At 39.1% G+C, this 27433-nt stretch overlaps 1 protein-coding gene across 4 annotated transcripts in view; it reads left to right on the plus strand.

Moving 5' to 3' along the window:
* Nucleotides 1-963: 963 nt before the first annotated feature.
* Nucleotides 964-27433, plus strand: part of brwd1 (bromodomain and WD repeat domain containing 1) — a 32866-nt gene continuing 6396 nt past the window's right edge. The window contains exons 1-35 of one of the 4 annotated variants that reach the window (XM_079608846.1): nt 1148-1383; nt 1480-1538; nt 1632-1661; nt 1874-1933; nt 2849-2908; nt 3135-3285; nt 3382-3474; nt 4988-5148; nt 5234-5455; nt 8230-8330; nt 8419-8489; nt 9333-9433; nt 9530-9570; nt 11603-11704; nt 11786-11939; nt 12024-12158; nt 14055-14183; nt 14283-14508; nt 17490-17675; nt 17790-17973; nt 20681-20771; nt 20864-21004; nt 21089-21162; nt 21378-21600; nt 22584-22700; nt 22781-22888; nt 23787-23911; nt 24219-24301; nt 24386-24497; nt 24585-24646; nt 24800-24951; nt 26124-26163; nt 26261-26381; nt 27097-27222; nt 27309-27378. In XM_079608846.1, the coding sequence (XP_079464972.1) occupies nt 1335-1383; nt 1480-1538; nt 1632-1661; nt 1874-1933; nt 2849-2908; nt 3135-3285; nt 3382-3474; nt 4988-5148; nt 5234-5455; nt 8230-8330; nt 8419-8489; nt 9333-9433; nt 9530-9570; nt 11603-11704; nt 11786-11939; nt 12024-12158; nt 14055-14183; nt 14283-14508; nt 17490-17675; nt 17790-17973; nt 20681-20771; nt 20864-21004; nt 21089-21162; nt 21378-21600; nt 22584-22700; nt 22781-22888; nt 23787-23911; nt 24219-24301; nt 24386-24497; nt 24585-24646; nt 24800-24951; nt 26124-26163; nt 26261-26381; nt 27097-27222; nt 27309-27378 (3960 nt within the window). In that variant the 5' untranslated portion in view covers nt 1148-1334. Of the gene's footprint in view, nt 1384-1479; nt 1539-1631; nt 1662-1873; nt 1934-2848; nt 2909-3134; nt 3286-3381; nt 3475-4987; nt 5149-5233; nt 5456-8229; nt 8331-8418; nt 8490-9332; nt 9434-9529; nt 9571-11602; nt 11705-11785; nt 11940-12023; nt 12159-14054; nt 14184-14282; nt 14509-17489; nt 17676-17789; nt 17974-20680; nt 20772-20863; nt 21005-21088; nt 21163-21377; nt 21601-22583; nt 22701-22780; nt 22889-23786; nt 23912-24218; nt 24302-24385; nt 24498-24584; nt 24647-24799; nt 24956-26123; nt 26164-26260; nt 26382-27096; nt 27223-27308; nt 27379-27433 lie in introns of all 4 variants that reach the window. The other 3 variants (XM_079608848.1, XM_079608847.1, XM_079608849.1) reach the window with 3 other exon arrangements.

The following is a 27433-nucleotide window of genomic DNA, read 5'->3' on the forward strand; positions in this document are numbered from 1 at the left end:
TTCACTACAGTATGTACATTGGGTCCATAAATATGTGGCACCAAATATAAACGCAAGTGGCATCTGCAAACTAATTAAACCTCAGAATTATGTGTTTTAACCACATAATGTGATTTAAGTGGATGTCCGTTTCCTCAAGTACTCGTAGCAATTGCAGGTGTAGTTCTACCCAGTAACAAAGGACAGAGTAAATGTGACTTTGACAACCAGAACGTCTCCAAATCTGAACTATTTTATTTCTACAGCACTTTTCAAAATCTTCAATTTTACAGCAAATCACAATTTTAATGATTGTAATATCTATGAAGATAAGTGCCTTTTAGTCACATTTAACAGATTACTGCTCGGTTTACATAATACCGGTAGTTTACATTTTGCAATGATATAATCCATCAAGAAGTTGAGATTTGGCATATATCGCTTTACATGAAAGTGCTGTATGTATGTGGGTAAAGTTGGATTACACACATCCAACGTTATATATATGTGCAATATGAATGTATATTATCAGCAATAGGAACTGTATCATCTTTTATCATGTAAAACCTAACAAGCTTATTTTGTAAAAAGTTTTGCATGAGTATGCTTGCTCTCTTGAAAATAAGTCACTTGATTTGACGTTTTGTTTTTCATGCATAGAGACTGATACATTTGAAGCGTGTGCAACTGCTTTTTGATTTAAAAAAAAAGATTCAAAGGTTTGGTCTATTATTGCATTGTTCTACCTCAGAATCGGTGCTGTTTCCGTCAGCGGGCATATGTGTGTGTGTGTGTATCAAGTAAATTCGACACATTTAATACAATATACATCACGTAATCCCGCAAGCATGTAATAATAAGGAGGGGTGGTGAATATTAGTAGTTTGCATATCTTTAAATATTCAAACCATCAGGCTCTCAGACTGTTTTATAGACAAAAGATAAACGGTTTCTTCTGTCGCCATTCAACGTGACGTCATGAACGAGCCGCGCGACCTTCTTCGAACAGGAACGCGCGTTTTCGTCGTTCTCCGAGGAAAGGGTTGCTTTTAACGGCACGACAATAAACGTTTTGACCTGTACATTGAACGTTTGAGTTTTTAAACCTCCGCGTGGCTTCTGTTTTGCTGAAGGAGAAGACGAGCGGTCGAACCCCCTCCCCCTGTTTCCGGTGCTCAACCGGAAGTAGCTGTGATGAGCTCAGGCCTCATACTTCCAATGGCGACCGAAAACTGGCCGAACAGAAAGCGGGAGCAATCGTGGAGGGGGTACGAAGCGTACAATCGACATTAAATAATTATTTAACTTACAAACTACACATAAAGTTCGTCTCCAAATACCGTATTCTTCGAGCTATGGCCGATACTGCAGCCAGAAATGGGAGTATTTCGCCCCTTGAATCGGGTAAGCCACAAAAAAGTAGTATTTATGAATATTAATAACAGGTACTTTTATAGCGTCTGTGTCGTAAATCCATTAATAACCGGTGTCCTTTCGCAGAGTTATATTACTTGATCTCGCGCTATTTGAGCACGGGGCCGTGTCGGAAAGCGGCCGAGGTGAGTTGCCTTCAGTCATCGAGACTTTAACGCGAGGATTGTGTGTTTTAAACGATGCCCGTGTCGAACTGAGCCCGATCTCATCTGTTGCAGGCTCTCGTGTGCGAGCTGGAGGAGAACCAGGTGTGTGTTGCTCGGGTACTTCATGTCCATCAGAGTCTGTGTGTTGTTCGGCTCCCTCTTGGATTGAAACATGGATTCGGCGATATGCTACTTCTCATTATCTCTTGCCCTGAACTTTGTTTACATTTTCGGCTGGTGTTATTATTATTATTATTGAGACAACAAGAAAGTCGCATTCCTTATTAAACCGGCTTTTTAATTTTTTTTTATAGCTCCTTCCACGTCGGTTGGATTGGGAAGGAAATGAACACCCACGATCTTATGAAGATTTGGTAAGTGTTTTGATTTTTTTTTCCTGGAGCATGTTGTGCATGGTGTGTGTTTAATTCTCGCACGTGTGTGTTTTGTGGCCGAATTATGCTCGACTTTAAATGACAGGCATCTGAATTATTTCCTTCCGTTTTGTTATACATGCGTAAAGTATCTTTGACGACTTTGATTTGATCGTGTAGCGTTATTATCGCGTGCAGTTCTTGGGGGTTCTCTGTGTTTTGACTGCTTCCCTATTATTTAGTGCTGTATTGCAGTTAGGGTGGGGCCTCGCCGGGTTGTGGCGACGTCACGATGTTAAATCGTCCAATCAGAGATCAGGACTCGCTGTCGGCTTTTTATTTTGCATGTGACCTGCGCTCTGATTGGCCGATAAAGGGGCACGATTTGCATAAACTCCCTGCACTCAGCCGCATGAGACAGGCTTTTATTTATGTTTTCCTGACGGCTCGCGACCACAGTCAGTTATCTTAACCGTTTAAATTGACATAAATTAACAAGACGGCTACTTCAAATTAAAATTTAGTTGTCTGTTTGATTGTTTAAAAGCACATTGAGAAGCCAGAAATCAAATGCATCCACTAAAAAAAGAAGAAAAAAGAAAAAAGGTATTACATAGGGTGCAAAAAATAGCAATTTTACTTCGTATTAAGGACAGGTATTGCTATTACAAATAATTAAATATAAAAATGTTGTATTTTGGTCCCACTTTATAAAGTTTAATATGTACTAAGATTTAAATTAATAATTTGATATAATGCACTTATTGTGTACATGTTTTTAAACATTGTACTTGTATTTAAAGTACATGTGCATATGATTACATCTGTAAATAATTTCTGTAATTACATCTATAATTACACTGTTGACCCTTCCCTTCCCTTTTAACCCACTCTTTATTAAACCTACCACACCAGCAAACCTGTCCGTACCCATACCAGCAAACCTTTCCTGTATCTGCCTCAATAGCAGCACAAGTGGGTTTTTGATTTTTCAATGCAACATCAATACAATAAGTACGTTGTACTTACAAAAATAAAAAATGATTTAAATACATAGTTGTTAAAGACACCCCTAATATATAGTGACCACTTTTTTTATTTTTTTCATTTGGAAATGCATGTCATTAGTAAACGTGACAGAAGTAAAATAAGTGACTTTATTGCATCCACAATGGTGTAAAGATCCTTTGTTCTTTGTTAGGTTGCTGCCAACAGACATATCGCACCAGATCACCTTTTGCAGATATGCAAGCAGATCGGCCCGATCCTGGACCGAGAGCTCCCGTCTGGTGTGCCAGGAGTGCACTCTCTCCTGGGGGCCGGCAAACACTCTTTACTGCGGCGGTCAAAAGGTGAGATCAGCCTGAGCTTTCAACCGCACTGGCTTTGGTGTGAGTCTGTCAGTTATCCAAGTCTAAATGTCATCACCACCGCCTCTCTCTCTCTAGACTGCAGCAGCAGATGGAAATCCTCCACGTTTGCGGCCCTTCATAGAGGGAGACCACCAGAGAGGCCTTTAAGCTGCAGGGATGCCAATATTGGTGAGTGCCTTCAGTTATTCACCTGTAGCACAAACTTCTTGCCCTGGCTAAATTTGAACTGACTCGGAGGAAAAAATATAGGTTGCTTTTTTCTTTTATCGGCATGAAATGGAAGTTGCGAACATCTTTTCTTCCCTATTGTGATGCATATGCTTGAGTGAAACCGTAGGGCAGGAGTTAATTGTGTCCGTCGGGAATTGATTGGATAGTTGTTGTCTGCTCAGGAGGAGCACGTCATTAGAGAAGAGATGCTGTTGCGAGGGGGAGGGAAAGGTTTTATTTTTCCTTGGCGTACATGAATAAAAAAAAGTAGTGATGTGCCCGGATTAATCACTTATTATAAACACTATAATATTCCATAAAAAGAAGAATAGCCATTTTTGATTTGCATGGTGAATTTAACTTATTTTCCGCTTTTAAAAGCAAGTTATTTGTTGAATAAGATTAGGGTAGCCCACTGGAGAAATACTAAACCATAATAATGAGCATTTAAAATAGAAATCTTAAAGTGCTCAAGCTTGCCGCAGCGCCACCGGCAAACTTTTTTTGAGATCAGAATGCAAATAAAATAAATAACAGCCATATCTTATTTAACGAAAATATTTTTAAAATGTAGGGCATTAAAAAACAAATGCATAAATAGCCTATGCACCAAACTTTAACTCTTAAAAGAGAGATATCAATGCAAACATAATCAGGCCGATGAACAAGCGGCCTTAACATCGAATGAAAACAGTTTCCCAGAGGTTAAGAACACAACATAGTTACATCATATAAAAATGAATTAATAAAATATAGAAAACTGAAACACTACAGCAATATGGACAATTTGGCTATTCCTTAACTCGCATCACAATTTTTTTACTAAATTAATGTTAATATTTAATGTCGTTAATAGTTAATAATTAATCACCAAAATTACATATGTAAAAGTTTTTTCCTTTTAAAAAAAATGATTCGTGCCTCAAAATAACTTGAATGTAACTCTACACCATTGCCTCATTTAGTATACACGGTTCTATGCAAATGTTACCCGCCTCCACTCACTCACTCAGCTCAGAGATCCACTGGTTGACGATCACACGTTGATCTGATTGGTTACAAGGTAGTGTGTGACGTCAGAAACACCAGCGATTTCAAACCGTGTGTTTGAGACTGTCTTTGGTTCACTGCAGTTTTAAGCAGAAAATACTCAGCAATGCTGTCGACTTGTGATTCTACACACGGTTTGTCTCAAAGCATATTAAAAACACCACATAGACATATAAACAACATTAAAAACTGGATTAAGCAGGAAATGCTCAGTTAATGGCCTCCATTTTAATGCATCGTATCTCACGCCTTGAACGTTGATGTAAGATGATTAAACTTGACAGAGCAAACTGTCTTAATGGCGTAAATGTGGCTCTGGCCTGTTGACTCTCTCCTCTCACTTTGGCTCATAGCCATCCCTGATCCACGTTTAATGCGTTTAGTCTTGGCAAACGGAGAAATGCAATGTCTCTGTCACTAGTGGAGGTGTGTCGAGGCAGAGAGCTCACCGGCGCTCAGCGCTTCAGCTCCATCAACCCTGTCAGCAATTATCAGCACATGCGGATGCACAGGAGGATCCTGGGACATCTCTCGGCCGTGTACTGCATCGCCTTCGATCGGACGGGCTCCAGGATCTTTACGGTGAGCGTCACGCATATCGTGGGGGATTCACAGCTCTGGGTCTCTGATGTCCCACGCTTGACACTGTTCGTTTCCTGTCCCGCAGGGTTCAGACGATGCCTTGGTGAAGATCTGGTCCTCCTTTGACGGAAGTCTTCACTCCACGCTCAGAGGACATTACGCTGAGATATCAGACCTCGCCGTTAACTTTGAGAACACCCTTATTGCGGCCGGGAGCTGCGACAAATCCATCCGAGTCTGGTGCCTTCGTACCTGTGCCCCAGTGGCGGTCCTGCAGGGCCACAGTGGATCTATTACCTCTTTACAGGTGAGAGCGCTGTATCAATGATCATGTGATATCACCATTTTAAGTTTGGGAGCGCTTCAAATGTCTTCACGATCTGCCTTTGAGGAGAGATTGTAGTATCGTGCTACATTCGTTCAGTTCAGTTCTGGCACCCACGTCCCAGCATGCTGTACATCGGCACGGCATGACATTTACATAGCTTTTTAAGCAGCGCTGGGGGTGGAGTTAAGCTCACGTGACACAGCAGCTCTTCGTCATCATTAGGGTCGGAAAGTGAAAGTCCTTGAGGTCAGGAATCGGATACTTGTTATAAAATAAAAATTTCGATTCCTCTTATGCCTTTGTCTTATTTTAATATAACTTCAAACTATTGTTGTCACGGTACCAAAAATTTCAGTATTCGGTACCAATACCCGTGAAAATCCACGGTTCTCTGTACCAAGTTCGGTACCAAAGCTTAATGTTGATTAAATATACATATATTAAAGTGTATATCCATTTGTTAGATAACATTAGATTAAATTACCTAACAATAAACAATAGTTATGTATACTGAAGCAATTATTCTCCTTGGGGCAATTTAAAAATGTAGCCTACTACATTTTTAAAATCAAAAGTATTATCTGTTCATGAACAATCAAGTGTTTGTATTAAATAACATGTGTTGATGTTAGATAAGGCATTAAGTAATGTTAATGAATGGTATCTTATTGTAGTTACCAACTAAAAAGGAGATAAAACATGTTTTATTAGACTTGACTGTCCTTTTATTTAATCCAAAACTGCATTCATATTTAATTTTAAAAGGCCTTTTAAACTAGATACAACCGCACACAATACCACTTTAGGGGCCGTTCACATAACACGTTTTATGCGCGTGCAAATTCGTTATTTCAAATGTAGGCGCGCGGCTTATAATAGAAGCATCTCAACAGGTCATGTGACAAAAACCAGTGGCCTTTCCGTAACAACATGGAAAACGCACATGTGAACGGCTCTTTCCTCCTCTCTTGTCAACAAGTGGATTCAGAGCCACCGCATTAGCAGCGCCGCCGGTCGCCGTGTCTCAGTGTGTTTATGAAGAGGACGCAACTGTGCACCTTTCGGACAGCGCATCAAGAACCGGATTTACCTGATACTTCGGTACCACCGGTACTTAAGAAAAGCTGGTACCGTAACCATTTAATTTTTTAGTACCGAAATGGTACCGAAGTACCGGGTCTTTTGACAACACTACTTCAAACCATTCGAGCGCGAGACAACTCGTGTGTAACTATATTGGGCAACTCTTAAAGTGACAGTACACTAATATAGACGCTGCCGTCTCTATAATAACACTAATCAAAAGACCATTCACTCGTTCTTGACTGAATAACTTTTGTAACTATATTTGTAATGTATATTTTATTTATAAAGTGCAGTGTTATTTTACATTTGATCACAGTTTCTGTAGCTGAATACCTGGAAATCTTAAAACACAGTTTATTTAAATCGTATATTTATTCAGTTGTTTCTATTTGTTGTGATTGCTAATTTTTTTATTTGTTTTTTTTTAATTACTCTGTGTTTACTTGTCTTTAATAATGCTTGACATGCATATTAGTCAGGCTAGGGGGTTTTCTACGGTATTTTTAAACCACAGACATGCGTTTCTTGTGTAAGTGTTCTTTAGCCTGTTTGTTCATGATATTCAGCTACAATTAAATGTTTTGCAATAAGACTAAATGTGAATGATATCTAAGGTTTTTTGTACCTTATTGTTATCAAAATTAGGAATTGAGAAGAATCATAATTGATAAGCAGTGTGTATCATACACGTACATTATGGGTAAAAAGTTTGGATTTATTGTTTTTGAAATAAGTCACTTATGAAAAATAAAATAAAAACCGTAATATTGTGAATAGTTTTGAATATGTTATCAAATTTATTCCTGTGATGCAAAGCTACATTTCCAGCATCATTACTCCAGTGTTCACTGGCTACGTTCACATGCAACCAAATAATGCGTTAGTAATCGGGTTGGCGGCTCAATCGCACAGAAAAGCCTTCATGTGAACGCCTTAATCGATCGGATTGAGCTCGATCCGAAGAGATTTCGATCGGATTGAAAGGGGTGCTTTATTCCTTTTCTAATCCGATCGAGAGAACATGTAAACACTTGATCGGATTGAAAACTGAAAGGACTGCGCATGTGCAGTGACGTAGAAATAGCGTAATGGCATGTGACGGGTGGAGCGTTTTTAAGATTTCCACTCCGGAGGGTGGTTTCACTTTTTTGCGTTTTTAAGCCCCAAAAACGCCGTCGCCGTCTAAACGAAAGACGCATCCGCTAAAATATTTTTCCGTTTTCACCCGCGAGCGTTCTCGTGTAAACACGGCCTCAGACTCTCATCCACGTTCGGTTCCATCAATCGCAATGAATTCAGTCCGATTGAAACTAAAGTTGTGCGTGTAAACGTAGCCAGTGTCACATGATCCTTCCGAAATCTCGCTCTTTTAAGGTTTTAGTCATCAGCCCACTCATAATCGTGTTAAATAATCGGTATTACAGAATAAACGTGATTGTGATTTCTGCCACGATTGAGTGTGGCGATAGGAAGCTAGATGTGAAATGAAAAGACTCGTTCCATCTAGACCACGGCGTGCATCAAGGCCGCTCTGTCTTCTTCAGTGGTTTTCCTGGGGGAAAAACATGGTGTTCTCGGTGGAGGATTACCCACAATGCTTACAGCGGTGTCATTTCATGAGTTTGAATGCTCTAACGGGTGTTTCTGCTTCCTCTTTCTCCTCGCAGTTCTCTCCATTTGTCAAGGGCTCCAAAAGGTACATGGTGTCCACAGGAACCGATGCAACGGTGTGTTTCTGGCAGTGGGATGTGAACAATAGCTTTTTCAGGTGAGGCTTATTCAAGTCAGAATGGAAGTATGAGAAGCCAGTCAGAGATTGATGTTCGTTCTTCTCCCTCTCCTTTAATGTTCACCAGCGATCGTCCACACAAGTTCACAGAGAAGCCGAGGCCTGGTGTTCAGACGGTGTGCTCTTCCTTCAGCCCTGGTGAGAGGACCGGATGTTTGCACTCCTGCTGGAGGGGTTCTCTCTATCTATCTCTCTCTCTATCTATCTCTCTATCTATCTCTCTCTCTATCTATCTCTCTATCTATCTCTATCTATCTCTCTATCTATCTCTATCTCTATCTATCTCTCTATCTATCTCTATCTATCTCTCTATCTATCTATCCATCTATCTATCTCTCTATCCATCTATCTCTCTATCTATCTATCCATCTATCTCTCTATCTATCCATCTATCTCTCTATCTATCTATCTATCTATCTATCTCTCTATCTATCTAGCTATCTATCTATCTCCATCTATCTCTCTATCTATCTATCTCTCTATCTATCTATCTATCTCCTATCTATCTCCTATCTATCTCCTATCTATCTCCTATCTATCTCCTATCTATCTCTCTATCTATCTCCTATCTATCTCTCTATCTATCTCTCTATCTCTATCTATCTCCTATCTATCTCTATTTATCTATCTCCTATCTATATCTCTATTTATCTCTCTATCTATCTCTCTATCTATCTATCTCTATCTATCTCTCTATCTATCTATCTCTCTACCTATCTCTCTATCTCTATCTATCTATCTTTCTATCCATCTATCTCCATCCATCCATCTATCCATCTCTCTCTCTCTCTCTCTCTCTCTCTCTCTCTCTCTCTCTCTCTCTCTCTCTCTCTCTCTCTCTCTCTCTCTCTCTCTCTCTCTCTCTCTCTCTCTCTCTCTCTCTCTCTCTCTCTCTCTCTCTCTCTCTCTCTCTCTCTCTCTCTCCCCGTGTGTATGTTTACGCAAGGCTTTTTCAGTTTGCTTTTGTTTCTCTTCATACAGGTGGCATGTTCCTTGCAACAGGAAGCACAGATGATGTCATCAGGATATACTACCTGGGCAGCGGCTGTCCTGAAAAACTAGCTGAGCTTGACTCGCACACAGTAAGAGCGCCCGGTTTTTAGCAGTAGTTTGAGGTAATTTTGAGGTAATATCTCTCATGGTGTGTCCTGATTCACAATACTTGGTTTCATTTGTAGGACAAGGTGGACAGCATCCAGTTCTGTCATTCAGGAGAGAGGTAATATTGGTGGTGTTTTGTTTGTTTTTGGACAGAAACGAAATTTAAAAAGCAAACATAAGTTCACAACACAACAAAATGAATCCACAACACAACGGAAATGCTCCCGACCACTAGAGGGCTCTCGGAGTAAAGTTAGTTTTCCTTGCCATTGTTCAATAGAGTCAGCCGTCTTAAGATGTCAATACCACGATTAGTTCTAACAGTATGTAGCTGACCATTGTATATCAACATAAAACATTACTTCAAAATAACCTACATGAATTATAGCTGCGTATTTATACTCGAGAATGCTTTGACGCGTCACCACAGCGCATGATCCCTAAGGGAACGTCTGCCAATTACTTCAAGTGGGTAAAACTTATAATTTATCATTTGATAGCCTAAATATAAACAATTTGGTGAGTTGCAGAATTACAGGAAGGTATTGGCACAATTTCACCTGTAATAAACCAGTCTGGACACTAGGAACCACAAGCTTTGTGACATGAAAAAGAAAAAACCTTTAGGGGGTTTACAGTAGGCCTAATGTTTTCATTAAAAAAAACGAATTGTGTCCTGTGCATACAGGGAGCTGTTGGCACAATTTCACCTGTTGTAAGTCAGTCTGGTTAATAGGAACTACAACCTTTGAAACATGGTAAAAGAAAAAAAAAGTTTACAGAAATTCCTAAAAAATAATTGTTCACTGTAAATACATGAAGGGAGGTGTAGTAAAAATGTAGTAAGTCAGTCTACTACCAAATACAACCAAGCTTTGGATTTTGAACATGTTTGTTTTTTAATGTTAAAAGTAATTTTAATTAATACAAATTATACGTTTTAAGAACTTGGAGGAATTGGCAGACGTTCCCTTATGCGCTGTGGTGACGCGTCCAAGCATTCTCGAGTATAAATACGCAGCTATAATTCATGTAGGTTATTTTGAAGTAATGTTTTATGTTGATATACAATGGTCAGCTACATACTGTTAAAACTAATCGTGGTATTGACATCTTAAGACGGCTGACTCCATTGAACAATGGCAAGGAAAACTAACTTTACTCCAAGAGCCCTCTAGTGGTCGGGAGCATTTTCCGTTGTGTTGTGGATTCATTTTGTTGTGTTGTGAACTTATGTTTGCTTTTTAAATTTCGTTGTGTTATGCACTACTGGGCCACCGTAGAAACTGTTTTGGAGGGCCGCAATCATTGACTGAAATGGTTTACCGGTAATTAGCGCTTTGAATTCAGGGTCTATGCGGAATAAAATGAGTGCCTATTTCAAAGTAGATTCGCTCCAAGTAAACGTGAGCTGTGTAGATGTTAGGGCTGGGTTGACTAAAGATTTTTAATTAACATTTTTATGAATTTAAGAATCTTTTTTATATATAACTATGCAAACGCAAATTGTGACACTACATATATATGTGCTAAATACAAAATAAACAGGACAAACATACTAACACCCAACATAAGTAAATTCTGCTAACTGTGGGAATGGAAGCATATAAACCAGAGTAGCTGTAAAGTATAACAGATATACTAACAGTAACAGTAAATACATAATGATAATCAAGATATCACTGGAAAAGTATCAGTAACGGATATATAAATAGAAAGATCCATAAATAACAACAACAATAAACTAATTTAATCAAGATTGGGCTTTTTTATGATCTATGCACGCACAGTTCTCTGTGTTTCTACCGTGGAAAGGCATGAATAAAACACATCATGTACCGTTACATTTTCTTTAGGAAAGCTTGTCCTTGTGTCCAGTGTCCTGAGCTTGATAGAATATTCTAGAGATGAGCTTTTTGCTAAATATATACACTCTATTGCATATTACAGGGCTTCAGACCGCAATCTATGTGATTTAAACACAGCTCGTTTTTTATTTGAATGTTTCGTATTAATAATCTCATTGTTTATTACATTTTTCTTTTTGCTAAATATAACCTGTGTTTCTGTACATGAATTTTGGTGCATTACTGTCGTGTTACTTCAGTCTGTTCTCTGTTTTATTTATCCTTCTGTAATCTGTGTTTTAGGTTTGTGAGTGGCAGTCGAGACGGCACTGCTCGTATATGGCGCCTGCATCAGAGACACCAGTGGAAGAGCATTTTATTGAACATGTCTGCCACTCTTCCAGGGTACGGAGAACCTCCGGGAAACGCGTTCATTGAAGCTGACTCGATCTGATAGTGAAGTTTCTCCTTCCTTGTTTACTGCAGGTCTGCACCTTTAACAGAGGATGAGAATTTCTTCAAACCCAAAGTCACCATGGTGTCCTGGGACCGGCACGATAACACGGTCATTACCGCCGTCAACAATTATCTTCTCAAAGTGTGGAACTCCTACACGGGACAGTTGCTGCACATCCTTAAAGTAAGGCCGTTTTCTGCTGCACAGATCCTGAGATTGAAGCATGTAGGATTTAGTTTGAATGAATCTCTCTTGGCCTTCTCATAGGGTCACGAGGCGGAGGTGTATGTTCTGGAGCCACATCCCTATGACCCCCGCATCATACTGTCGGCAGGCCATGATGGGAACGTCTTCATATGGGACCTCATCAGAGGCATTAAAACCATGCACTACTTTAATATGGTAGCGTATACCAATGATCTTTTAGTATTACTTCCAGAACTCGTACAGCCGCAACAGCAAGTGTGCACTAGCCTAATAGTCAATAACCATTCGTTTTATTTAGCGACTTATAAAATGGAGCTTTTATCTAGGCTAATACATTTAAAACTACTCATTTGAATCAGTGCAAGTGTATTACAACTGTCATGCTGGTTTAGTGAGAAATAAATGAATAGTTAACTTGTATTGTCCATTTATATTAGGGATGCACCGAATGTTCTGCAACCGAAATGATTAGGCCGGAAAAAAAAACACTTTCGGTGTTCGGCCGAATAAGTGAAAAGGCCGAATAAACTTCACCGAACAATGACGTTTTTAATGACGCGACCATGGCAGAGTGAGAATGCCATGCAAACATGTGATTATGAATCCAGCAAACGTGTCGTCAGTGTGGAAGCGTTTTAAAGTGTCCGAGAAAGATGAAAAAGTCAGCGCGGAGATCAAGTCAGTGTGTGATTAACGAGAATCTTTAAAAAGAGTATCAAGTTATAAATGATGCGCAGTAAGTTGTGAAAAAATAACACTAATGTTGTCTCGGGCTGAATGACGTGCACCAGAAGCGCTCTCAGACCGCGCTCGATCCCGAATTCGCCTGAATGGTGAAATACTGACACACAGGTGTCAGTCAAACTGCGCATTATGTGGAGTATCTCACGTAAATACAGTCGGTTATGGCTTAACCACTCGGTGAAAACCTGATATGTGTCAGTATGTATTACCGGTAGATCCAAGCATTTGGTCTTAAAATGACAGCACCCTAAAATACCTGTCTGTGTCATATTAATGTTAATCAAACAACAAAAGATGCACTTTTGTTTTTGTAGGCATACAAACGTTACATTCTTTCAGCAGTTATAGGCCTAATATAAGCTCAAAGATGGTCAAATAAAAATATTATTAATTAGTTTAACAATTTATTTATTTTAAGTTATATTGTGCTTTGTTGGTATAATGTCTGCTGGAATGTAAACAAAATGTTCAATGTTAAATAAATATTTTTAAATTGTAGTTTTGTAATTAATTTTTTTCTTTGAAAAGCAAGACAAAATAGTAAAAAGCACATTTTGACTATTTAATTTATGCAATGATGGAAAAATGGTCAAAATAAATGGGGAAAAACCGTGTTTGGTATTCGGCCAAGTCTTTCATAATATTCGGTTTCGACTTGGCCAAGAATTTTAATTTCGGTGCATCACTAATATGAGTATTTATGGTTATTCTGATAATTAGCCATTACGGCTTCAAACATATGTGACATTTAATTAAATTGAAACTACGCAATTTTTTCTTTAAACTACCATTAAAAAATATGGGGTCTGTAAGATTTGTAAAACATTTTTTAAAAGTTTATTCCGCTCACCACGGCTGCATTTAGTTGATCAAAGTACAGTAAAAACAGAAATATTGTGAAATATTATTATCATTTAAAATAACTGTTTCCATTTGAATACATTGTAAAGTGTAAACTATTCCTGTGATGTAAAGCTGTTTTCAGCACCATTACTCCAGTCTTCAGTGTCACGTGATCCTTCAGAAACCATTCTTATTGATATTATGAAAACGGTTATGGAAAACGTGATAATTTGTTTTCAGGACTCTTTGAAGACTTTAAGTTTAGAAGAACAGCATTTTGTAACTTATAAATCTTTGCAATCTTTACTGTCAATTTTGATCAATTTGTTGGGTCTATGCTGAATAAAAGTAAAAAATAATAATAGTGTATATAATATAAAACAAAAAAAAAGTTCAATATCACTATTGCAACTGGCAATTTATTTATCAGAATATTACTGTAGGCCCTATCATTCATTTATTAGACATTCACATTTTTTTTGTCCTTGTTTTTCTGTGGTGTAGATTGAAGGTCAAGGACATGGTGCTGTGTTCGACTGTAAGTTCACCGCTGATGGCCATCGCTTTGCAATGACAGACTCTCATGGACATCTGGTTATTTTTGGCTTTGGGACCTCTAAGCCTTATGAAAAGGTTTGTATGATTTCTAGTTGACAGCTAGTATAAAACGATTGAAGTTTCCTAAATATAACTTCTCCATCTTTTAATTTATGTCTCCAAAATGATCCGTAGCTTCCAGACCAGGTGTTTTTCCACACGGACTACCGGCCGCTGATCCGGGACTCGAACGGGTTTGTCCTGGATGAGCAGACCCAGCAGGCGCCACACCTCATGCCTCCTCCCTTCCTGGTGGACGTGGATGGGAACCCTCACCCTCCCAGATTCCAGAGACTGGTCCCAGGAAGAGAAAACATTGCAGATGAGCATCTAGTTCCTCAACTGGGTTATGTCGCCACAAGTAAGTTCCCCACTGTTGTCATAACATAGTTGTAATGTATCCATAGTGTGAACAGCGCATAGAAAAACCAGTTTCAGAACCGGTTCTATTGTATTAAAAGAAGTGTGATGCACCAAAGTGAAATTTGACCTAACTGAAATTAAAGTTGCAATTTTTAGTTGAAAACTGAAACCAAAGAGAGTTTATTATTGATTTTGAAATGCATTTGATTACATTTTTCTTATTGTTAAATAAACGGAGTAATTCAAATTGCACATAAGGCTTATTTTTTTATATTAGCCTTTTAATGATTTTGAGGGACTGTATATCCAGCCGGTTATCGCAGAATAAATCCCCACTTGGTGATCAGGACCCACAATGCAGCTTGCACAATGTCTTCTTGTCACGCAAGTATATAATTAGACACAAAATATTGATTTGAATCTAAATATTTTATTAGCTCATTAAATGCAAAACTTCAGCAAATATTTTTTTTTCCTAGCAAGCAGACAAGCCTAGACAAACGATTAAGTTCTAACAAGACGGACATTTAAGTCATAAAATCACTTATTACACTGCTTTTCACCACACAAATATAGACGGGGTGATGAAATACTCATTTGAGAAAAAAGAGACGTTTTCTGATCTTACCCGTTTATTATCTTGCGCACCATCAGAGAAGCGCTTATTAAATGTCCCCGTTTTGAACAATGATTTTCTCAAAACCAAAAATTCAGTTACATTTTATATTAAGGTGATGTTACAGTGTAATTACTCTAAGTACAGAGTATTTTTAATTAGCTACATATATTTACTACATGGTTGAAATTTGCAGAGTTTATAATTGACCCTTCGCTAAGCCACGCCCAAAAACCGCCACTGGCCAATCGTGGCTTAGCAACCGTAACTATGCGCGGGAGGTCTGGCAAGCTTTCGAGCGAGGGAAACATGCCGAGGCGTTGTGCGTATGGATTGTGCAAATCTGATACGCGGTATCCTAAAAGTTTGGACGGCGGGGTGGAGTTTTTTTCCTTCCCGAAACCTAAAAGCCGAGGGGAGAAATGCCGGGCGTGGATCAGGCAGTGTGGGACGCCCCATTCACAACTAAATGTCCACAGGATTAACAAACGCACCTAACCTAATATTGCTTGAAATAATGACGGTTCTTTGCTCATAATGCATATATTTGAACGTAAAATAAGACGATTAAAGGCAAGACGGAGGCTCACTGACATACTTTCAAATGTATTTGAGCATTTTGTTAATCGAAATTACCCCTGGCCTACCCCTGAGTAACTTTAAGGTTACGTTACCCCAATCCGATCGCGGCTCTCCCGTTGTTAGTGTTCCACATAAGATTTATGGATAAGCTGTTTGATTTATAATTATTAGTAGGGCTGTAATCTCCCAGTCGATTAGTCGATTGTTGGTCGATACGTTCTGGCTCGACCAAAATTCAAATTGGTCGATTTTTTGCCGCGTTCGTTTCATTAGTTTTGCCGCGTTCGTTTCATCAGGAGGAAAGCACTAATTGCTAATGGGGGTGTTTTCAGAGCACCCCTGTTTCACAGGTAACAGTCTGTGTTCAGAACACCCCCCTTGTTTTCACTTCTTTTGGATTAGCCCAACCCACCGGAGAAGAGAGACAGATTGAAGAAAGTAGCCTACTAGAAGGTTTGCTGAATGTTATTTATTTAATTGTGAGAGCGTTTAATTCATAGTCAGTCCTCCTCTACCATGTCAACAAAGACATCGGCAGTGTGGCAGCATTTTTTTTTTTTTATAGAAAACGGGAAAAAATGATTGTAGCCTAATGCGCAATGCGCTGTTTGTATTAGTTTTATGCACTTTATTTCGTTTTTGCTCTTGATCTGGTTTGTTTAATAAATATAATTTTTTTATTAAAATGGACGTGCCTTTTGTGTTTAAGAGTAAAGCTTTAAGTTAATAGTCTATTCGTGTCTCAGCCGCGAAGCTGCGCTCCTGTGTTCAGACTCACTCTGTGCGAGCTGTCAGTTATTATAATACATATGATAAAAAACAATTGTCTAAATTATGTTGCATATTCCTCAAAAGTTCTTGTGATGATATCACTAGTTGACAACAGTACTATTTTCGGAAATCATAGGCTATGATATTGCGCAGGTGCACGTGATTCAACGCTGTCAGAGCCGACAGACTCGTGTGTCAGACTCATTTCAGTGCAAAATAATTTTATATTAAACGATTTAATATACTGCAAATACCCTACTATTTTTTTATGTTTATTTATAATTCATTTAGGCGGACAACAAGGCTACCAAGTACTGCGCACAGTGCGCAGCTAATTAATTTAAAGTTTTTTTTCCTAACGTCATTTTTAGTCGATTTTTTGTCGAAAATTTCAGGACTTCAGTCGACCAAGATTTCCTTTGGTTGATTACAGCCCTAATTATTAGATTATAATTTATTTTCACATTTCACTTACCCTGCTGTGCAGCTGTTCCTCAATTTGTGTGTTTCCCATTTGAATGGTCGGCGAATGAGGCGGCTGCTGCGCTGGTAACGTTAAGCCTATAGGCTTTGGCTTCAATTTTGATTAAATTATTCTCTAATCGGTTGCATATTATGTCGTGAATATATCCCTCGAATGCATACTGCAGTCCCTTCTGTCTCGCTCTCTCAGATATTTCATCTGTTCGCCAAAAATGACTAATTATCTCCTTGGGAATGTTTGACACCGGTCCATACACACTATAATAGACGTGCCAGGCGCGAAAGCTTGCCAGGCGTAGCAACAGTAACTAAGGAGGGCGGGGCTTAGCGAAGGGTCAATTGTAACTTCTAGTTGTAATTTGCACAATGCATAATTTACTGTCATTTCTATAGTAAGTATATGCAACATATAACTGTCAGCTTAAAATAGTGTTACCAAAAATAATATTTGGCTATTATGTGCATTTTCGGTTGCCGGTGCATCACTAAAAACATTATGATCACGGAGCGTTTCTGATTTGTGTCAGGTGATGGTGAGGTCGTGGAGCAGGTGATCAGTCAACAGTCTGCGGAGAGCGAGGAGGCTCGTCCCAGCGCCCTGGATTTTGCCATCCGCCAGCTTCAGCTGCATCATGACAGACATGTTTCGGTTCAGGGAGAGGGCGGCGTTCCCGCTACGGCCCGTGTGCTAGAGCCAGGAACTCCCCGCAGAGGTGCCGATGCATTTAAATCACAGCATTGTACTCTTAGATCCACACCCGTTCAAGTAGATTTGCAATTGAATCTCCACCGAGTCTCATCTAATGTTGCTGTGTTTGATTGCACAGTGTCGGTGAACGAGCGCATGGAGGTGCAGTCTCCACCTAACGTGGGTTTGCGGCGCAGCGGACAGGTAGAGGGAGTTCGGCAGATGCACCAGAATGCTCCACGCAGTCAGATGGCCACGGAGAGGGACCTTCAGGCCTGGAGGCGCAGGGTGGTGGTGCCTGATCTTACGACCAGTGGCTACAGGTGAGTTTTATTCATCAATTACGTTTGGTTTTCTTCAGTTTGTGTAAACGTTAAAGGATTAGTTCACTCCAGAATTAAAATTTCCTGATTATTTACTCACCCCGCCCCATGTCATCCAAGATGTTCATGTCTCTCTTTCTTCAGTCGAAAAGAAATGAAGGTTTTTGCATTCCAGGATTTTTTTAATGGGGTCCAAATGTGAGTTTCACTGCAGCTTCAAAGATCTCTACACGATCCCAGCCGAGGAATAAGAGTCTCATCTAGAGGAACCATTGGTCAAAAAAATTATGTTTAAACACAAATACTCATCTTGCACTAGCTCAGTGATATGTGTCCACGACTTCACGCATTGCGTAGTCACGTTGGAAAGGTCACGTGCACATCCTTTGTCAAGTATCAAATTCTTTTTCTTTTTTTTAATGCGTTCTTTTACATATTTACACATTAACCTTAGAGTCTTTAAAACTCATTTTCAACCGTGTCCCTTCATTTTTGACGGTGTCCCTAAAATTAGGGCAATAATTAATTAAAAACCTTTCAGTTTATGAATATTTCGTTCCCTTCTTGGGGAACCGGGTTACATTTGTAACCTGAGACATTCCCTTTTAAGGAAACTTCAATGTGTCATGGTGTTGACACTATGGGAACTTTAATACCCATGCTGCCGTACTGACCAAATGCCTGCCCAATCAAGCTGTGAAATAAGGCAAGCACAGACTTAATGATAAAAAAATCAGACAATAGCTTCCTGAAGACATGGTCATCCATGACGTATGTGCCCTTTAACCTGTTAGCCTTCACCAGAGCGAGGACGCTCTGAAGCGTTTTTTTTTTTAAATAGTTCAAAGTTACTATCAGATTTAATGTTATTACCTTGACAAACTATACATCATTAAAAATATATAAGTCTCACGTTTCAGTATTTGACCACTATTGTATTCTGAGAAACTTATAGTGACAGTTATGTCTTAATTTGTGTCAGGATTTATGTAATGAAAAAATTAGTCGATACCTTTAATATGAATTATGAGCGTCAGCTGCTCCATTCATAAAAAAACTCCGGTGCTGTTGTCTTGAGAACGCGTGACAAAACAACGTTCCTCAGGGCTTTTGGCTCAAAAATGTGCAGATTTGGAGAAATATTGATATATTCTCATAGGTTTACATCATATTTCTATAGACAGGAATAATATTTATTGAATTTATATCCAAATGCGTCGATGTATACATAAAGAGCGCTGGATACTCTGATGTACTGTGTTTTCAATCCATACAGCAGAATGAGGGCGCTCTATGCACAGTTTTTTCCAAATATGGAAGCTCACGAAGAAGAAATAACCTGTGACCTTCCAGGACGTCACTGACATAAACATAGCTATAGCTTCAGAGATCGCTATAACATGCAGATAAAGATGTTTTGAAGACAATAAACATGATTGCAATGATATTTGATTTACCTGTGTTCTTCGAGCCATGTCAGGTATTTTTATAATAATAGATTATATGTATAATGTAATGCTAATCGGTATAGACTTTACAATAGTGCAGAATAATATCAAATCATATATTTTCTGTCTGATTTTTTTTATTGAAGCCAAATAAGCTCACATAAGGTTATTTAAAACACTCGACTTGCGCTAAAAAGTAAGTTTGGAGCACAAACATGGGTTTAATCTCATAAATTGTCGTGTATTGATGGTGTGCTAAGCTAACATGCTAGCTAGCTCTCTAGGTGCACCTGCCATATAACTGTTATTTTTATGATTTTTTTCTAAATAGGAATGCTTACTGAAATGTTTCTTTATTTAAGAAAGGCATTTGATACAGTTATAAATGTGAAAGGTGAGAACTATGAAAGAAATTAGGGGGTGATGCACCGTGAATAGCCAGTCGCTAGCCATTATAATGCAAACAAAGGAAAAGAATATTTATGCCCATAAGCCGGCTGGAGGTGTAAATGTGAGCAAGAGAAACTGCCACTGAATGGGGCTCGTTTGCACCACAAAACAATAGATACAATAGACTGAATAGATGCTTATAGATGACAATAAACACAAGTTTGCATTTTAGAGTCTAATCAAAAATAAAGTCATATGACAGGATCTTGAAAAACATTTAACTAAATACAGAGTTTTAGACTTATCACCTTCAAATTTTAAATATAACATGGTCAGACATGTGTCTTTAGCTGGAGTGCATTTCTAGATTGCTGACGGGCCAACTTCAATTTAATTTTCATGAAGATGTTTCATAAAAATAAATTTCTAATAACTTACACAACTTTGAAGCTATTCATACATTTTTTTTTCATTATGACAATAATTAATTCTACATTTCCAATAAAGTGCCAGGTGTCAGCTTTCAAATGAGATCATGCTTGTGCTTTTAGGACAAAGGGTAAATTAACTGTGTCTGTATTAGTTTGGGTATTAAATTTCTGGGGATTTTTCAAAAGTGGCGCTGAAGGCTAACAGGTTAATGGTCTTGATGCGCTACGCGGAGTCATCTGACCTCTGTCAGCCAATAGAATTGGCATGTTTTCACACGTGCTTTAAACACTGGTCTCGCTGGATGCATTCCCATAACAACAACTGAACATGATGCAGCAACTCCATGTCGATTACCAATCAGTTGATTTGGTGGCAGGGGTTAAGTTATTGGAGCATTCAGACAGGCTGTTTAACAATGCAATGGCTTCTTCCTTTAGGGCGCAGGAGTCGTTCAGAACAGCCAAGGGAGACGAGGAGGTCAGCCTTTACAACATCAAGAGAAGAAGAGTGACCCACGCCAGCTTCAGGGTAGGGTTCTTCCTCCTCATGAACTGCATTATGGTTATTAATGTCAACAGCACTGAGTGAACGTCATTAAGGTGAGATGGTTTTGCCCATAGGATGATTCTGATGAGGAAGGACCATGTCTCAAACGTGCGCAGTCACGCAAGCGGCAGAAAAACCAGCAGCGTAAAGAGAGTCTGGCTGAAGAGTACATCGAGTTCTCATGTGAGGAAGGGGAGGAGACGGCATCTTCTGAGGTTGAGCGTTTGTTCATTTATTTTTTCAAACTCTGTCATATCAGACATGTCAATAATGATGTGCGTTTATGTGTATTGTTGCAGGACAGTGAAATGGAGGGCAGTGATGTTCATTTGTCCATTGAGGATGAAGAGGAATGGAGGAGTGACAGTTCAAGGTACTCTTGCTGCCACCATAATTGTTTTAAAAATGGAAGTGTTGACGTGGAAATGCTCATTTTTTGAATTCTGTTTGGTCCTGCTGGTGACAAAATAATAAGCTACACCCTTAAGCTACCGATAAGTCTTCCATATAGTCATTGAGTTTCATGTTGTCATCGCTAACATATTCATGAGGGTAAGATGTACGCTGTCTCTTTGTTCATGACTGAAGCCGCTCCTCCAGTGATTATTCCGACTGGATGGCAGATGCAGGAATAACTTTGCGGCGGTCCGCGTCTCCATCCTCCCGACGGAGGACTAGCCGCAGGATCAGCAGCTCTGAGGAAGAGGAGGAGGAGGACGAAGAGGCAGCGGATGAGGACCAGACTCTGGATGAAGAGGAGCAGATGGCTTCACCCCGAAAGCACAAGAAGGCCAAAAGCAAAATGCCAAAGGTGTCAATAGGGCCGTACAGCACATGCATCACTGTAAGGCCCTGATATACTCACGGCGAAGTACTTAGTCGTTCTTTGCATGGGGCAAAAAGAAATTGGAAATTTGTGACCAGCGGTATATACTGTTCGCGAACATCCCATCGCCCATCCTGCTGAGAGCAGTGTTTAGATGAACGTTATCTCTCTCAGTAACAAAATAAACACAATAAAAATAACAGCGGTGAGAAAACGGCAGTTAAGAAAGCATCAGATTCTGCTCTCCAGTCATGTCACATTTATTTATGTACCGCTTTATACTATAGATTGCTTTAAATCAAACAGCTTTACAGTGGTAAACATGAAAACATTTTCTACTATAAAGCGGCTCTCCAGGGTGTTTTTACTCGTGGATCTCTGACCAGAAGAAATGAACCGGAGAAGATTCCCATGTAAAGGTGAAACCTCAGAGCCACATTCCTATAATGTATTCACCGTGAACCAACGGTAGTGCGAAGCGTTTACCAGCCGGAGCAAACTGTCCCGGGAAGTTAGTTTTGGCAAGCTTTTTCGCTGTGTCCCGATTTTTTTCAAAATGGCGTCACACCAGTTAGTTACTCGCTTTAGATTGAAGTATATCGGGGCCTTTTCTGTCAGTATTTGAAGTATATCGGGGCCTTTTCTGTCAGTATTTGAAGTATATCGGGGCCTTTACTGTCAGTATTTGAAGTATATCGGGGCCTTTACTGTCAGTATTTGAAGTATATCGGGGCCTTTTCTGTCAGTATTTGAAGTATATCGGGGCCTTTACTGTCAGTATTACAAGTTCTTATTTGATCCTTTAAAATTAAATATCAACTTGGTACTGTGAAGTCATTTTTTAAATCCTTAGTTGTAATTCTGGAGGCATTTTTACTGTTGGCTAGCACTTCATTTTTGTATTTCATGAAATAATGGTTTGAAAAACTTATTTGAAATTCATTTTTAAATAATTTTCTTATCCTTAGCCGCCAAAACCGAGGCCACCCATTAACCGAGAGATCTCGAATGAGTTCCGTCCCCCAGCATGGATTACTGACATCATTCCCCGAAAGTCCCCCTTCGTCCCTCAAATGGGAGACGAGGTACAGAACACATTGCTCTCGTCTGTATTAAAGCATAACCGATCCATGTCTAAATCCACGGTCTCTTTTTCTGTTCACAGGTCATCTATTTTTGTCAGGGTCATGAGGCGTATGTGGAGACGGTCTGTAGGACAAAACTGTACCCCATCAACCAAGACAGACTGCCGTGGAAGAAGATGGAGTTAAGAGTATGATCAAAACAATACTGCGATTTTACTGACACTTTTACTGTTATACATCTGTTCTTATTAGTGCTTAGTAGTGCTTTGTGTTGATCTGATTTTAACAGTATGCGCACATGCATGCATCACTTCAATAGCTATGTTTCCATCCACATATTTTTATGCAAATTTTGGGATGTCGCATAAAATTATACTGGATGGAAATGCTCTTAAAATCTTAAAACGCGCGCAAAAAAAAATTCACTCAATTAGGGTGGATCACTTTTTATTCGGTAAGAAAACATACTCATAAACTGCGAGGGGAAACAAATTTACCGGATTGATCCTTGGTGCGCAACAAATAAAACTCTTTGTATCAACAGATCATGTGATCGGTTCACTGGTATTAATTCAGTTATCCAATCTCATTTAAAATACTGTTGTAGTCGTGATGAAATGCCTGACCCGAAGTCTTTCATCAATGATTTGGTATAATTGCCTCCCAGAACTGTTAACATGACAGCGTTTATTGCATTTCAAGTCATTTATTATAACTAAGTCCCACTGACTTCACCTGTTCAAACTCATTTATTATTCTATTAATGATAGTTTGTGCCAGTTTCCCATGAAGTAAAGGTTTTGTTCCCTTGAGCACATGGGATCATGGAAACGATGCTTTAATCGTTTTCTGCAAACGCAGAGTTTAATCTGCAGCATAGCTAGTGCGGCAAGGCTATTTTTATTTGTCTGCATTTATTTGTTGTAGTGACCGACAACAGGCCACAGACGCTGTCTTAATGTTCTGTTTCCTTGTATTTAACCTTGAACATTTCTTTATTTAAAAAAACATGCATGCAACTCAGCTAACCTTTAATGTTTTCATCAAGTTTGGCATTGAAAAATATAAATCCTATGTTTTTACCAGGACCAAGAGTTTGTGAAAATAACAGGGATCAAGTATGAAGTCTCCCCTCCAACCCTCTGTTGTCTGAAACTGACCCAGATTGACCCTGGAACAGGCAAAATAACAGACCGAACCTTTTCCATAAAGTAAGTGCTGGCAGGTAGATTACACACACTATTTAGTCCATTACTAAATACAAATTACCTGATGAAGATTGTGGTTAGTAACGGTATTATAACATTACACATTTTAGGTAATATAACACCTTATAAATACCATTTTGATATAAAAATAGAAAGAAAAAGAAGAAAACAAATGTTGAATATGAATTACGTAATCCAGATTACATGTAATCTGTTACTACCCAGCACTGTGGGCAAGCTCTGATATAAAATTCAGATTTTTTGTTGATTTTTAAGCAAAAATATAAGTTTTGTTGCCGTTTTTCCTCAGATATCATGATATGGCGGACGTAATTGATTTTCTGGTGCTGCGTCAAAGCTACGACGAGGCGCGGAGCAGAGTGTGGACGTCGAGTAAGTGTGAGGCATGACCTGGGAATAGAGTTGAGCGAGTTTGTTGTGGTACCCGGCATCATCATGTCTGTTCTGTTTCTGTAGAGGACCGGTTTCGCTCCGTGATCGATGACGCCTGGTGGTTTGGGACCATAGTTTGTCAGGAACCATATCAGTCCGAGTATCCCGACAGCCATTTTCAGTGCTTCAAAGTCAAGTAAGCTCAAACTTAGTTTGAATTATTGGGAGCCGTTGCATTGATCTTAGGCATTGGCTGTGATTTTTAACTTCCTGATTTTTGCAGATGGGACAATGGCGAGACCGAAAAGCTGAGTCCATGGGATGTGGAAGCTATTCCTGAAAACGGTACTTCTGACCGCTTGAGCTTTAGCTTAAACCAGATGCACTGTGGGATTTTTGTTTGTTTACTCCTGCATTTCTAACAGAAAGGTCATTTGTTATTGTGTTTTAATAAAGCAAGTGGTCTGTTTATTGAATTGAGCTGTTTCCGTGCTGCAGCTGAACAGCCGGAGTCGGAGGGTGCGGGGGTGCCAGTGACGGACGAGGAGATGATCGATATCCTCTATAAACCTCAGGGGGGTGAATGGGGGGACGGGGGTCGAGACCAAGAGAGCGCACGCGTCATTGCAGGCATAGAACAGCTTGTGACTGTGGGTGCGTTTGATTTTGCAGTTGTCCTATTCTTTACATTATCTTTATCAATTTTGTGCCATTTCTTTAAAGGTACACTATGTTACTTTTGTTCCGCTAGCGGTAAAAAAAAAAAAACACTGCATATATTTTGCGGAAGAACATTTGTCTTGGTTGTGCTTTGTGACTTTGCCATATGTAGCTCACTAACAGTCCGCAGTTTATCTGTTCAGTTAAATAGCTTACTCACCTGTTGAGTAATAAAAACACCATCTCCATGGCGATTATACAGCATTTCAAATCCCTCAGTTCTCGCAGTCTCTGAAAAGCCAAGCCAATGTTGGTTCTTGTTTTATTACGAGCTCCGTCTCGTTCTGTCTTCACCAGCAGACTCTCCTCTGTTCGGCATTTGTTTAAAACGGGTGATTCCCCGGAGGTTGGAGATTGGTTCTGCTCTGTCAAGCTTTCTCACTCGTTGTGACAACTTATCTATGCCACTCCCACACCATACACACGCCAAAGTAGCCGGAGCAACTTGAGCGAGTTTACATGTTCGCAATTTTTTTATGTGAAAACCATCCTGTCAGATCTAAAATATAAACACTTATAATTGCATACCATAGGGAATCAGGGTAAGACAAATATATTTTGGAAGGATTGATGTATTGTTTCTTCTTATTTTTTAATTTTGAACAAAAAAATTACAAAGTGTACCTTTAAGCAAATCCGATTTAGATGGTCTACAAGGACTTAAAGGGTTAGTTCACCCGAAAATTTAAATTGTCATTTTACCTCACCCTCATTTCGTTTCAAACCCACAAGACCTTTGTTGGACAATTTGTTATTCATAATTTTTCTTCATCCATTAAAAAAAGTATATGTAGTTAACATTTTCAATGCAGCAAAAAGTTCATAAAGACATCATAAAAGTAATCCATGTGAATAGAGCGATATAATCCAAGTGTGAAGAGACCTCAGTGGTTCTCACTCGTGTTTTGAGCTTCCATTTACCGTATTTGAGGTGCGTTGATCAATGTTTAAAGGTGATTAAAAGCCTAAATAAATCTGTTGAGCACTTGGATTATACCACTTAATTCACTTGGATTATTTTTTTCGATTTTTTTATGTACATTTTAAAGCTTGAAAATGTTGATGAGAGAATTTTAAAAATATCTTAATTTGTTTTCCGAAGTTGAACGAGTCAAGTCTTATAGGTTTGGAACGACATGAGGGTGAGTAGATGATGACAGTATTTTCATTGATGCGTGAACTAACCCTTTAAATGTGACCCTCTGGCTCATCAATGTCCATTTCTGTCCTTTTGACCAGATATCACAGCACCTTTCTCTGGACCGGTCGACCTTGCTCAGTATCCCACATATTGTGCTGTCATTGCATATCCCACTGACCTGAACACCATCAAACTGCGGCTCAAGCACAAGTTCTACAGGTTTGCAACTTAATGGGTATTGTCCACCTAAAAATAATGATCATCATTCGATCATCCTTTCTAAACCTGTGACGTTAGTTTTTCATTGTGAGACATTGTGATCAGTGTTCATTCTGCCTTTTTTCCATGCAAAAAAATTCCAAGTAGTCTTGACAACTTGTAGTCTTCGGTTTTAATCACCAATATTTATAGGGTTAGTTCACCCAAAAATGAAATGATCAATTACTCACCCTCATATTGTTCCAAACCCATAAGACTTTCGTTCATCTTCAGAACACAGATGAAGATATGTTTAATTTCTGTCCCTATTTTGAAGCTCTTTCAACTTTGACTCTTCAAAAAGTTCATTGAGATCGCAAAATTTATCCACATGTATCAGGCAGATTAATAAAAGTCTATTGTGGAGACAGTTTGTGATAAACATATTTCATTTAGGCTTTCATTCACATGTGGACATGCATGGAGCACATCAAATTTCAACCATACTTGCCTGAAACACAAGAGCAAACCTCATTGGTTCTCACACATCAAGCGTGCATTTTTGCACTTGACTCCTTTTATTTGTATGGAAAAGAGTAGTGTGCACATTATTCAAAATATCCATGAAGACATTTATATTATATATGAATAAATGAGAGTTTGATAGTTTTATTTTCTAATTTCCCATATTTGTGTGTTGCTTAATGTTTGTTTTAACATGTCTTGGGTTTTTTAGGAGGATGTCTGCACTGATCTGGGATGTCAAACACATTGAACAGAATGCCAAGACCTTCAATGAGCCCCGCAGCAAGATTGCAGAGTCTGCAAAAATCATAACAAATGTTCTTCTGAAGTTCATAAGGTTTGTCCTGGACATTTGTGGCAAAGATCTATTTGTGATATTGTAATATTTTAGCTTTGTAACCTTCCCCCTCTCTGTGGCCACAGTAAACCTCACTGTACAGATATTATGGAGATCTATAATGCCGTTGAGAACATGGAGTTCTCTGACGATGAGGTGAGTGTATTTGTTCAACCTGTATTTTCTCTGGGTTTTCCTGGAAAACATGAGA

The sequence above is a fragment of the Phoxinus phoxinus genome, assembly GCF_949152265.1.
Source record: "Phoxinus phoxinus genome assembly, chromosome: 4".
Classification (NCBI taxonomy): domain Eukaryota; kingdom Metazoa; phylum Chordata; class Actinopteri; order Cypriniformes; family Leuciscidae; genus Phoxinus; species Phoxinus phoxinus.